This window comes from Dipodomys ordii, unplaced genomic scaffold (genome assembly GCF_000151885.1).
Source record: "Dipodomys ordii isolate 6190 unplaced genomic scaffold, Dord_2.0 Scaffold202, whole genome shotgun sequence".
In the NCBI taxonomy this organism is placed as follows: Eukaryota; Metazoa; Chordata; class Mammalia; order Rodentia; family Heteromyidae; genus Dipodomys; species Dipodomys ordii.
In genome coordinates this window covers 1,199,590-1,211,191 of record NW_012267418.1, presented here as the reverse complement: position 1 = coordinate 1,211,191, position 11,602 = coordinate 1,199,590, and the positions used below count along the sequence as shown (strand labels likewise).

Below are 11,602 nucleotides of genomic sequence, written 5' to 3'. Positions count from 1 at the left end.
CTGCCTGTGTCCCCCACCAGGCAGTTTCCCCCTCCACTGTGCCCCTAGAACCCACAATCCCTCAGGCTGTGTGCTTCCTCCTCCCCTCCCCACAATCACTCAGACAACTTTATTACCAAACCCAACATTTATTGAGAACAAAGAAAATGAGTTGGCACAGAGGCCCAATTCTAATTCACCAATCTAACTAACGTGGGGATGAGGGTGGCCGGCCCTGGAGTCACTCTCAGAGCGGAACCAGCTTTGGATGAGGGGCTTGCAGACCTCCAGGGTCTGGTTGGGGGGGGGGTCTCTGGTAGAGGAATGTCTAAAGGGCAGTGGGAAAAATGGCAATGCCCCAAATTGGGGCTGTGAGCATCAGATAGCAGAGGGCTGTTGAGCTGGTGGCCACCAGTGTCAGAGAAGGGAGGGTGTGGTCCATTGTCAGGTGTTGGCAGGGGGCAGGGAGCCGAGCTCTGGTAGTAGCTCAGGGTGGGGGTCCAGGCGGGCCAGCCGGCTCTGCTCCAAAGCAATGGCCTCAGCTGAGTGCTTGCACTTCTCAGAGCCACACTGACAGGTGAAGTATTTGCTTTTAATGTCCCAAAAGCGGTCACCATAGTCAAACCTGTTAGAGGAGCACAGGATCTTGTCGGATCTTGCCCAGACACCAAAAACCCACCCCAAAGATCCTGCAGATCTCCGTCCCCAGGAGAGACGCAGGCCCTTCTAGATGGTCCTCAAGTCCTTGCAGATTCTAGAGGCGAAGCTTCAGCATTGCCGTGCAAACTCATTAAAAATGTAAGACGTGGGCCCCTTAACTAAGTGAGCCAGAATTTCTGAGGCTCAGGGCTTTTATTTTTTTTTTCTTTTTTGGTGGTGACTAGAATTGGACCCAGGACCTTGAACATGGTAGGCAAGCATTCTACTAATGAGCCTACAGTTCCTTTTTTTTTTTTTTTTAAAGTGCTGGTACTGGAGCATGAACTCAAGAGGCTTGTGCTCTTACTCTTTTGCTCAAAATGCTCTACCACTTGAACCATACCTCTACTTCCAAAGTTTTTGTTAGGTTAATTGAAGAGTCTCTTGAATTTTTCTGCCAGGGTTCCCTTTGAACCCTAACTCTGGGATCTCAGCTTCCTGAGTAGCTAGGATTATAGGCATGAGCCAATGGTGCCCAGCCTAAAATTTTTGATAAAAAGGTCTTCCTAAATTGCCAAGCTGGCCTCCAACTTGTGATCCTCCTGCCTCTCCCTCCCAAGTGGGGAGATCACAGGTGAGCAATGCCACACTCACATAGGCACTTTTTTTTTTTTTCTATTGGAATGCTGTCCCTGTAACTCAGGGCCTCGAGTTCTTGCTAAGCTTTTTCACTCATGGCTACTGGTCTATCACTTGAGCCACACTTTCAGCTCTGCTTTTTGCTGGTTACTTTAGGGATAGCATCTCATAGACACATTTGCTCTGGCTGGCTCTGAATGTGATAACCACATCTCAGCCTCCTGAATAGCTAAGGTCTTAGATTCTATTTTAAGAAGCCCTCCAAAGGGCATACTAATCTTTCCCAACCCAAGCCTCACCCTAGTTCCTCCCCCGTCCGAATGTCTCGGGAACTGAAGAAAGCAATGCGTGGAAATCGCAGGTCTTGGTGCAGCATGAAGACCCGGACAGGGATGATGTTGGGATCACACAGGTGGTTGATGAAGCGGCTAATGTTGCCGTAGTAACGAGCATCGATGCAGTACACCTCTCCATCCTGAAGGCAGAGGGAGAGTGCTCTCTTCACAGTTACCTTCACTCTGCCTCCTTGGCCAATCTTCCCCTCACTGGCCACCTAGTCCCACCACCCAGGTTTCCACCCGATGACTTCCCAGAGTCTCCAGAAACTCATCCAGTGGAAGCAGAAGGGACAGAGGAGGTGTCACCTGCCCACCTTGTTGTCTAAGTCGAAGAGGTAGGAATCATCCTCTCTGACATCAGCCTCAGCATCGGAGATCAGCTCCCCGACGTACCTGTTGGATAGGAATCATGGTTCTGAAGGGGAGCAGGTTGTTGGGAGGTGGCTCCAGACCCTGTCTCTCCTCACAAGCCCAAAGAATCGTCTTTCACTTCTCAGCTATTCACCACTATCTGCCAAGTGCCAGGTTAACACCACAGGGGCTACAGTAGGTGATCTAGGGCAGAGTGGATCCAGAAGGATCAGGAGCAGGAATGAGGCATCTGCGGGATACAATCCTGCCAGCTGAGGTGCTTAGGTATTCCTTGGATGGTCTGAACATAGGCAGGACTGGTGCGTGTGAGGGGAAAGCCTGGAGGCTGATGGGGTCAAGAAGACCTGAGGGAAGTGAAGGGGATGAAGGGGAGGATTTGGAGACAGGCAAGCCTCTGTGGTGAGAGGATTAGTACCCAGGGGCTGTTGCCAGGGAAGTTTGCTTGCATGCAGACACTGGGAGGTTTGTGTAGGAGGAACCGCCCAGCAGGTGGTTGTAAAGAGTGGCCACACAGTGGTAAGGGAAGGGCCAGACTGCAGGAAGAGAGGGAGGATGAGGAGCTCTGGGGTGGGACAGTAGAGGGAGGAGCTGGTGAAGAGCAAGAAGGAAGAGGAGGGGCAGCAGCAAGGGCAGCATCATGCTGCAGGCGGACAGATGCCAGGAGAACCAGGACTGAGACCCAGCAGTGAGAGGGTGAACAATTGTCAGCAGAGGGGAAGGCAAGGGCAGGTTTAACACAGACAAGCAGTGAACAGACGCTGGAGAGGTTAAGACCCAGGAGGACGGGGCTACATGTGTGAGAGGTTGAGAGGACATGTGATAAGAGAGAAACCAGACAATCCTCTGAAAGGCAAACACGGGCTTCCCCACGTAAGGTGATAGAAGAGTAGTTATTATCATCTCCACAAGGAAGATGAGCTCAGAGGTTCAGTAGCTTGCCCATGAACACACAGTAGCACAGCAGGCCTCAAAGGCAGGTCTATCTAAAACTGCCACTTGCCCCACCTGGGAAGGCAGTTGAGAAGGGAGAGGGGGAAACGGTTTGGACAGAGGGGGAGGAAGACAAGGCAGTGGTGATGGGCAGTTCTGGGGCATGGGCACCGTGCAGATAGCCCATGCTACGGGACAGGGGTCAGAGAGGGCTGGCTGGAGTGGGCAGAAGGGATACGACCATCAGGGAGGAGGGCAAAGGGAGGCCTGGGAGAAGATACCCCAAGCGAACTCACTCGCAAATGAAAGTCCCCTGGGGGATTGTCTGCAGGGCGCGGACCCCCCAGCCCATCTTGGCTGTTCGGTAGAGCTGCAGTCGAACCCTAGGGAAGGAGAGAGGGTGGTATTGGGTGCAGGGACCCTGACAAGCCCCAGGGGAGGGAAGGCAAGAATGAGATGGGGTGTAGGGGGCTGCAGGGGTGGGTGTCTCACTTGATGCCACTCTGTACCACGCGGTTCTTGCAGTTTCTCCAGCAGGAGCAGGCCTGGTTACACTCAAAGATCAGGGGGGGCTCGATCTTGTTAAATTCCTGGAGCAGCCGCCCATCCTGACAGGGTGACAGGGAGAATAGGGGTGGTCTCTGTGTGGATCTCACCTCAGCGACTGGGGATCCCCAAGACTCCACAGGAAGAGCCACTGTTGACCCAATCCAGAGCCAGGAGGAGAGGTATGGGGGAGGCGGAGGCTCTGAGGTCAGAACCAGGAAATGCAAAGGCATCCAACGGCATTTGTATACACCTGGGCAGAGCCCCAGCTCTGACCTGGCAGCCTCCCAGGAAAGGTGTCTTGCTCTGCCCTCTTTGTCACTTCCTGCCGTTGGGCAGAGCCCAGGGAATTCAAGTTTGAGGCCAGTTCCTCTGCTGGAATGGAGTGGCCAGGTGATCTCAGCCAGGAAGGGGGGCGGGCAGGGGGCACACACATACCTTGTCGTACCAGCAGCGGATGCTGAGTTGGCCACATAGGCAGTTGGAGCTGGAACAGTCATCCACACAGGTGCAGTGCTAGGTAGAAGCAGAGGGTAGTTCAGCCTCTGCACCCACCTCCACCCTCAAGCACTGTCTTTCTCTGGATCCATGTTCTAAGACAGTGGTTGGTGATGGTCCCAGGATGAGGGGGAATCCAGATGCGGCAGGTGACAGTGGTCCCCATGAGCTTACATGCACAATACCATTGTGTAATCTAGAAAAGGGGCCCATTTTCCTGCAGACACACCCCTTAGTAGGCCTCTTGCCTGCCCCCACTCTTTAAAGAGGCCAGCTGCCTTGTTAGTTCCAACTGGCTCCACTGTACTCAGTGCTTTTGGGTATTTTTTGGGGGGGGCGGGGGGGAGGAGGAGGGATGGAGAGCCACCACACACCTGCAGGTGGGTGATATTTCGGTCAATGTTCATGGTAGATGTCTCACAGTTCTCTGAGATGTACTTGTAATCCTCAGGGCAAGGTTCTCCATCCACACCATTCACACAAGGAATCGGCACATTCTCATAGCCTCGAGCCACGTCTCTGCAGGATGGGAGCATGGAGAGAGGGCTATGAGGACCTTCCTTATGTTGGGAAACGGAGGTTCTGGGGTTCATTAGAGTAAGGATGCCAGATAAACCGTGGGATACTCAGTGAAACTTAAATTTCAAATTAATAGGGGAAAATATTTGAGTATAATTACCTCCCAAATATTGCATGGGACATTCTTCTACTGTGTAGCTGTTCATCTGAAATTCTCTTTTGTGTCTGGATGTGAGGTTTATACTAGGGCTTGAACTCAGAGCTAGGCTGCTGTCCTTTAGCTTCTTCACTCAAGGCTGGTACTGTACCACTTGAGCCACACACACTTTTACTTCTAGTTTTTTTTTGGGTCTGGTTGTGGGGCCTGAACTCTGGGCCTGGGCGCTGTCCCTCAGCTCTTCAGCTCAAGGCTAGCGCTCTACCACTTGAGCCACAGCGCCAGCGCCACTTCCGGCTTTTTTTTCTTTTTTCTTTTTGCTTATGTGGTGCTGAGGAATCGAACACAGGGCCTCATGCATTGCAAGGCAAGCGCTCTACCACTGAACCACCTTCCCAGCCCCATACTTGTAGTTTTTTTTATTGTTAATTGGAGATAAGTCTTACAGATGTTCCTGCCCCAGCTAGCTTTGATCCTTGATCCTCAGATCTCAGCCTCCTAAGTATCTAGGATTATGAGCCATGGTGACCAGCTCTGAATTCTTCTTTTGTGATGTCTATGTTGCTCAGACTGGCTTCAAACTCCTGAGGTCAAGTCATTCATCCTGCTGCTTCATTCAGCCTCACTAGCTAGTTAGTACCTAGGACTATAGGTCCACTTGGCTCCACTTGAAATTTTTTATTTTTTTTTTTTGGGTCCGGTTGTGAGGCCTGGGCGCTGTCCCTCAGCTCTTCAGCCCAAGGCTAGCGCTCTACCACTTGAGCCATAGCACCACTTCCGGCTTTTTTTCTTTTTGCTTATGTGGTGCTGGGGAATCGAACCCAGGGCCTCATGCATGCAAGGCAAGTGCTCTACCACTGAGCCACCTTCCCAGCCCCTCCACTTGAAATTATAATCTAATAGTTCTTTTTAAAAAAAAATTTGGGGGTTGGTTGTGGGACTTGAACTCTGGGCGTGGGCGCTGTCCCTCAGCTCTTCGGTCAAGGCTAGTGCTCTGCCTCTTGAGCCACAGCACCACTTCTGGTTTTCTCACCAGATAAGAGATAAGAGTCTCATGAACTTTCTGGCCTCAGAACTCAGCCTCCTGAGTAGTTAGGATTACAGGCGTGAGCCACCGGCGCCCAGCCTTTAAAAACATTTTTTTTTTTTTTGGGTCAGTCTTGGAGCTTGAACTCTGGGTCTGGGCATGGTCGCTGAGCTCCTTTTGTTTAACACTACTGCTCTACCACTTGCATCGCAGCTCCACTTTTGCTTTTTTCTGTGATTAATTGGAGTTAAAAGTCCTATGGACGTTCCTGCCTAAGCTGGCTAGGATTACAGGCGTGAGCCAGCGGCGCCGGGGCTACCTTCTTTTGTGACACTATTCGCTGTGTAGTCCAGGCTTGTCATCTAGGATCCTCCTGGCTCAGCCTCCTGGGTGCCTACATCATATCCTCAATTATCTGCTCTATTTGTCAACCCTAGAAAGAGAGGGGTCTCGGACATTTCTGGGGCCTGGCCAGGGGCGGGGGAGGTCTTGGGAGAGGTGGCAGTGATAGTTCTGGGTGCAGGAACTCACCGGCAGATGATCTTCTCGGTGCGGATGGCCCGATTTCCCACCCCAAGCCGCAGCTTGCGGTTGAGCTGAAGCGCAAACCATACATCGGAGCGCTCAGGTGTCAGGTCCCAGGCTGTGTCCCCTTCTTTGTTCCGCAGCTCGGGGTTGGCCCCACGTGACAAGAACAACCTGGGGAGGGGACATGGAGTTGTAGATGGGGCCTGGACTCTGGGAGGCAGGGTGGGGACATGGGTGGGGCAGTGGGGGCTCACAGCACGCAGTCGTGGTAGCTCTCCCGAGCGGCAATGTGCAGGGGTGTGTCCCCGTGGTAGTTGACAGCATGCAGGTCACAACGGGCATTCAACAGGACCTCAGCAATGGCAGCGCTGCCAGTGAAGGAGGCCCAGTGCAGGCAGATGTTTTCCTCCTGTGGAGGTGTAGGGTAGACATGGGGTATACGTAGCCTCCACTTTGCTCAGGGGACGGGTTTTCCCACCTTCTTCCAACCCTGACCGTTGTCACTCACATTGTCGGTAAGGGTGACATCAGCACCCCGTGTGAGCAGCATGCGAATCACGTCAATGTGCTTGTGTTCTGCTGCCCAGATGATGGGGGTCCACCCGCCGCTGTCCTGTGGGTGGCAGAGAGTGAGGGAGCAGAACCCGACCACGCTCACCAAAGTGTACATGCTCTGGAGCTAGTCTGAGTGTGATTCCCAGCTCTGCCTATAAGCTGTAGGGGACCAAGGACAAGCCCCTTAGTGTTTCTGGGCCTCAGTTTCCTCATCTATAAAACAGGATTAATAACGGCCATGGCCAAAGACTGCAAAGACAATTAAGTGAGCAGCTTTTTTTTTTGCAGGATACTGGGCTTTGAATTCAGGGTCTGCTGCTTGATAGGGACTTTATCACTGGAGAAACACTTTGACCACTTTTTTGCTTTACTTTAAAAATAGGGTCTGGCATTTTTGCCTCTGACAGTGGATCTTAACTCAGCCTTTCAGGTGGCTGGAATCAGCTGTGAACCACGCCTGATTTGTTGGTTAAGAGACATTTTGGTAACTGCTTAGGCTGGCTTCAAATTGCTCCACTCTCTTCAAGCTCTGTCTCCCGAGTAGCTGGGACTACAGGCATGAGATACTACACACGGTCCTTTTTTTTGTTTCCCCTTCTAAAACACATTATTTCTTGGGTCTGACCAATGGAAGTCCTAGAAGGAATAACAGCCCAACAGCAATAACTGTCCACTGGTACATAGACTTATTACTATAAACTATTTCCCACACAGAGGAATCAGTCCCTCTTACAGAAATGCTAAGATTCTGAGTCCTGGGTAAGCCGTGTTCTGAAAGGTTAGAATGCTCTCAAATGCCAAAGATCAAAGTCACACAAGCCTACAAGGGGTTCCTCTAGACCAGAGATGGAGAACAGTGACAATGGTAAACTGAAACACAGCCGACATGTGTAAACTTGGGAGTACACAGACACTTGCTGAGATTAAGGCAGGAACTCACTGTTCGGAAAACTGATAAAGAGAAAGCAGCAGGAGAGATACAAATGAAGAGGAAAGAGAGGGGAACACAATGAGCAGTGTGATACAGGCTGAAGGGCAAGAGATCAGAGGGAGGAAAGGGGTCAAAGCCTGAGGCTGGGCCAAGGAAACCCATGCAGACCTGGGCATTGACGTCCACCTGTCCCGTGCTCAGCAGCAGGCTGACCATCTCCAAGTTCCCAATTTTGGCTGCGTGGTGGAGGCAGGTGGAACCATCCTCCTCCTGAGAGACAAACAGGAAGATGAGTCCTCCGGCTGGCACCGAAGCCTTGTCCCTAATTCCTGCCCTCTGGTGGCTGTCGTACCTTGCTGTAGACACAGCCGCCACGCTGTACCATGTAGCGTGCCACATCCAGGTGGTTGTTCACCACAGCCTCCATCAGGGGCGTCCGCTGCTGTTTATCCACTGCATTGATGTTGGCTCCAGCCTGTGAGGGAGGGGCATGAGGGCTGGCACGGGGGGAAAGGAGTGGAAGGGGAGACCTCCAAGGGCCTGGTCAATGAGGCGGAGGGTAAGGCCCGGGCTGACCTGCAGCAGCACATGGCAGATTTCCAATGAGCCCTTTTGGGCAGCTGCATGCAGGGCTGTGCGCTTGCTCTGCTGGTCACTCTGGAAGTTGGGGTCCAGGTTGTCTACTGTAGGGAGAGCCCATCACACCAGGGGAGGGAGGGACAAATGGTAAGCAAGGTAGGGGTGGGGTGGCACCTCTTCCAGGAAGATTTCATAGGGCCCCTGCTGGGCATTCTCTGCACTAGCCTTCACCAGGGCACTCAGCAGAGGGCAAGTGTAGAGCGGCTCCTTAGTACTGCTCACTGTGCACTGGATGGGAGCGTGGCCTCCACCCATGCATTCCCACTGTCCCATCAGCACAGGTTAGGTTGTCCTTCCCATTGCACTAGGTCCGCAAAGGAAAGGACTGTGCTCCTGGACTGAGCCTGGTGCCTGGCACGGAGCAGGTGCTAGTGAAGGCGGGCGGCGGGGCACTCACACAGCATCAGGATCACTTTCTGCAGCTCTCCCTGTTTCACGGAGAGGTACAACTGCCGGGGGTGGAAACGGAGCTTCTTCCGCCTGCCGGGAGAGGGAGGGGTAGAAGGTGGGCTGTTCAGATTTGAGCATCGAAGGCAACATCTGCTGCTCTGGCCCCAGCCCTGGCCACTGTGCCGACAGCAACTACACTACACTTACCTTTCTGACTCCTGGATAACCAGGGCCTTCTCCAGGGCCTCCCGACCTGGCCCGGGTGGCAGTCCCACCGCTGAGAGACAGCCCCCATTGGGCAGGGTGAGAGAAGGGCCCGAGCTGTCGATGGTGTCAGCCAGGGGATCACAGGGTGGGCGCCGGGGCTCTCCATGCCCTCTCATCCGGGCGCTGTGGGAGAAAGTTCTCAAGTCTGGGGCTGGAGGGTCGGGTAGGGAACAGAAAGCCGGGCAGGGTAAGGCTAATACCTGGGCTGCGAAGTATCTGCTCTGCCTGGGGCGTCCTGGGCCAGGGGTGGGGGCGCAGGGGCTACTGTTCCAGCTGGAGGGGTTCCCCCATCGCCCCGTGGGATGGTCACCTCCTGGGCTTCCGAAGCATCTTCTCCACAGTGTGGACAGAAGACCATCCCATTGAGCTGGGACACACAGGCCTTGTGGAAGCGGTGGGCCACCCGGAAGTCGGGGTGACATTCCAGGAAGGTACCCTACAACAGGGAGAGAACCTGGTCAGACTGTCCACCAGGGGCAGACTGTTTATTGTAGGCAGGCTACCTGTCTGCCCTACCAGTCACTTACTGCTGTGCAGAAGTAGCCACAGCCTGGGCAGCAGTGGTGTTTGACCATGCGGGCACGGTGGGTCTCACAGAGCACCATCAGGGCCACGCGGCTGGAGGGCCTCATGGTTTCCCGTTTGAGGATGGCGGCATTGCAGCCCGACAGCTGTTGGAAGGGAATAGAATATGAGGCTGGGGCCTAGAGCTCCTTCGCCCAGCCTCTCTCCCTGAAGTCCACGGGCCCACCTCTCCATCCACGCTCTCGGTAGCCATGCACTTGTGCCCTGCCCGTTCGCTGATTCGGTCAATCTTGGGTGCTTCCATGCGACAGCTGCAGAGGGGCAGCTCCTCAAAGCCGCGCTCTGTTTCCAGCGAAGATGTGTCATTGGACACCCCTTGGATAAGAGGGAAAAAATGGCGCTGAAGAGGCCCTTCCGCTCACCCACTGGAAGGCTTCTTTTGCTTCTACACTCCCTCTCCCTCCATGCCCCAGAATCCCAGTCTGCCATAAACACTCCGGCTCTGGCCGAGTTCCCCTCCTTCCCTTTCCCTCCAGCCCAGAGGGCGCCCCCTAGTGGCTCCATGTCCCAGCAATTGGCAATTACCAGCGTGGTTGGGGGAGAGGGTCCCCTCGCTGGGCAGCTCCAGGGACCCCAGAGGGACTTCCATGTACTCACTGGGGCCTGAGGAGCCCACACCATTCACTCCTGACACAGAGACAGAGAGAGTGAGAGTGCGAGCTCACGGGCCTGGACGCGGCGGCACATGCGGTGTACATGCATGAACGTGTGTACGTGCGTGCTCTGTGGGGCCGGGAGGGGGGCTAGAGGAGGAGACCAAAGAACGGTGGAGCACCCTCACCTCGCAACTCCTTGGCCCGAGGAGGCTCCCGCTTCCGACGTTTCCGAGAGGGTTTCACCCATGGGCTGTCCTTCCGCCATTTCTTCTTGGCCTTGCGCCTGCCACTAGAGCCACTCTGTAGAGGAAAGAAGAGGTAGGGGGTCCTGGCCTCCACCCCCACATCAAAAGATTCCCACTATGCTAGAGGATCAGCCTTCATTCTTACTCTATCTGACTGATTGCCTGACTCCTCATCTTCCTCCTCTTCCTCTTCTTCCTCCTCCTCCTCCTCTTCTTCCTCCTCTTCCTCTTCCTCCTCCTCCTCCTCTTCACTCAGTTGCTCAGCCAGAGCTTCAACTTCAGACTGGGAGAGAGGAAAATAGGTCTAGGAGAACAATGACCACCCTCCCCGCCCCCCAGGCCACAGTGGATTCCAGGGAGAATTTGACAGAGTTCAAGCAGGGTATATTTAGCCCCCAGGACAGACAGGGGAGGGAAGAAAACCAGCACCACCAATGGCATGCAGGGAAGGCTCCCAGGAGAAGGTAAATATGGGAAGAAGAGGAAAGAGATGGTTGGGTAAAGACAGGGCATAGACTACAGCATTTGAAAAGCCATTATAGTTACATTCAACAATGTGTGTGGCTCCTGGCAACCTAATACAAAGAAAAGCAAATTCTAGAAGACATATAGTATGATACTGTTCTCATGACATTTAGAAAAGACAGCCAGCTGTATAATAAAGGGGTCAGGCTGACATCACCTGAACCCACCTCCGGGTCAATGTTAATGAGATAAAAAAATAAATGTGGGGCTGGGAAGGTAGCTCAGTGGTAGAGCGCTTGCCTTGCATGCATGAGGCTCTGGATTCGATTCCTCAGCACCACATAAGCAGAAAAAAAAAGCCAGAAGTGGTGCTGTGGCTCAAGTGGTAGAGTGCTAGCCTTGAGCTGAAGAGCTGAGGGACAGGGCCTAGGCCCAGAGTTCAGGCCCCAGGACCGGACCCAAAAGATAAATAAATAAACAAATAAATAAATGTGAAGCAGCACTTGAACCCATTTTCAAAACAATAAAACAAGAGGGACATGGAAAACGGATCAGGCTTGTAGATCTATAGTTTAATCAGAGGAACTTGTCAAACCCTACCCAATCAACTGAACTTCCAAGAGATTCTATAGCATAAATGACTTGGTTTCTATTTTTTGTTTTTTTTGGGGGGGTCTGGTCGTGGGGCCTGAACTCTGGGTCTGGGCGCTGTCCCTCAGCTCTTCAGCTCAAGGCTAGCACTCTACCACTTGAGCCA

The 11,602-nt window shown here is 53.4% G+C and overlaps 1 protein-coding gene across 1 annotated transcript in view; it reads right to left on the bottom strand.

Annotated features, from left to right (window-relative positions):
* Positions 1 to 108: 108 nt before the first annotated feature.
* Ehmt2 (euchromatic histone-lysine N-methyltransferase 2) overlaps positions 109 to 11,602 on the bottom strand; it is a 25,245-nt gene continuing 13,751 nt past the window's right edge. The window contains exons 4-24 of the mRNA XM_013035002.1: positions 10,526 to 10,663; positions 10,321 to 10,435; positions 10,065 to 10,166; positions 9,706 to 9,854; positions 9,482 to 9,625; positions 9,155 to 9,390; positions 8,895 to 9,077; positions 8,695 to 8,777; positions 8,235 to 8,341; positions 8,011 to 8,133; positions 7,827 to 7,928; positions 6,681 to 6,785; positions 6,427 to 6,581; positions 6,176 to 6,343; positions 4,316 to 4,460; positions 3,882 to 3,959; positions 3,390 to 3,505; positions 3,194 to 3,280; positions 1,910 to 1,988; positions 1,557 to 1,732; positions 109 to 604 (exon numbers count right to left, since the gene is read on the bottom strand). Of these exons, the coding sequence (XP_012890456.1) occupies positions 424 to 604; positions 1,557 to 1,732; positions 1,910 to 1,988; positions 3,194 to 3,280; positions 3,390 to 3,505; positions 3,882 to 3,959; positions 4,316 to 4,460; positions 6,176 to 6,343; positions 6,427 to 6,581; positions 6,681 to 6,785; positions 7,827 to 7,928; positions 8,011 to 8,133; positions 8,235 to 8,341; positions 8,695 to 8,777; positions 8,895 to 9,077; positions 9,155 to 9,390; positions 9,482 to 9,625; positions 9,706 to 9,854; positions 10,065 to 10,166; positions 10,321 to 10,435; positions 10,526 to 10,663 (2,772 nt within the window). The 3' untranslated portion in view covers positions 109 to 423. The remainder of the gene's footprint in view (positions 605 to 1,556; positions 1,733 to 1,909; positions 1,989 to 3,193; positions 3,281 to 3,389; positions 3,506 to 3,881; positions 3,960 to 4,315; positions 4,461 to 6,175; positions 6,344 to 6,426; positions 6,582 to 6,680; positions 6,786 to 7,826; positions 7,929 to 8,010; positions 8,134 to 8,234; positions 8,342 to 8,694; positions 8,778 to 8,894; positions 9,078 to 9,154; positions 9,391 to 9,481; positions 9,626 to 9,705; positions 9,855 to 10,064; positions 10,167 to 10,320; positions 10,436 to 10,525; positions 10,664 to 11,602) is intronic.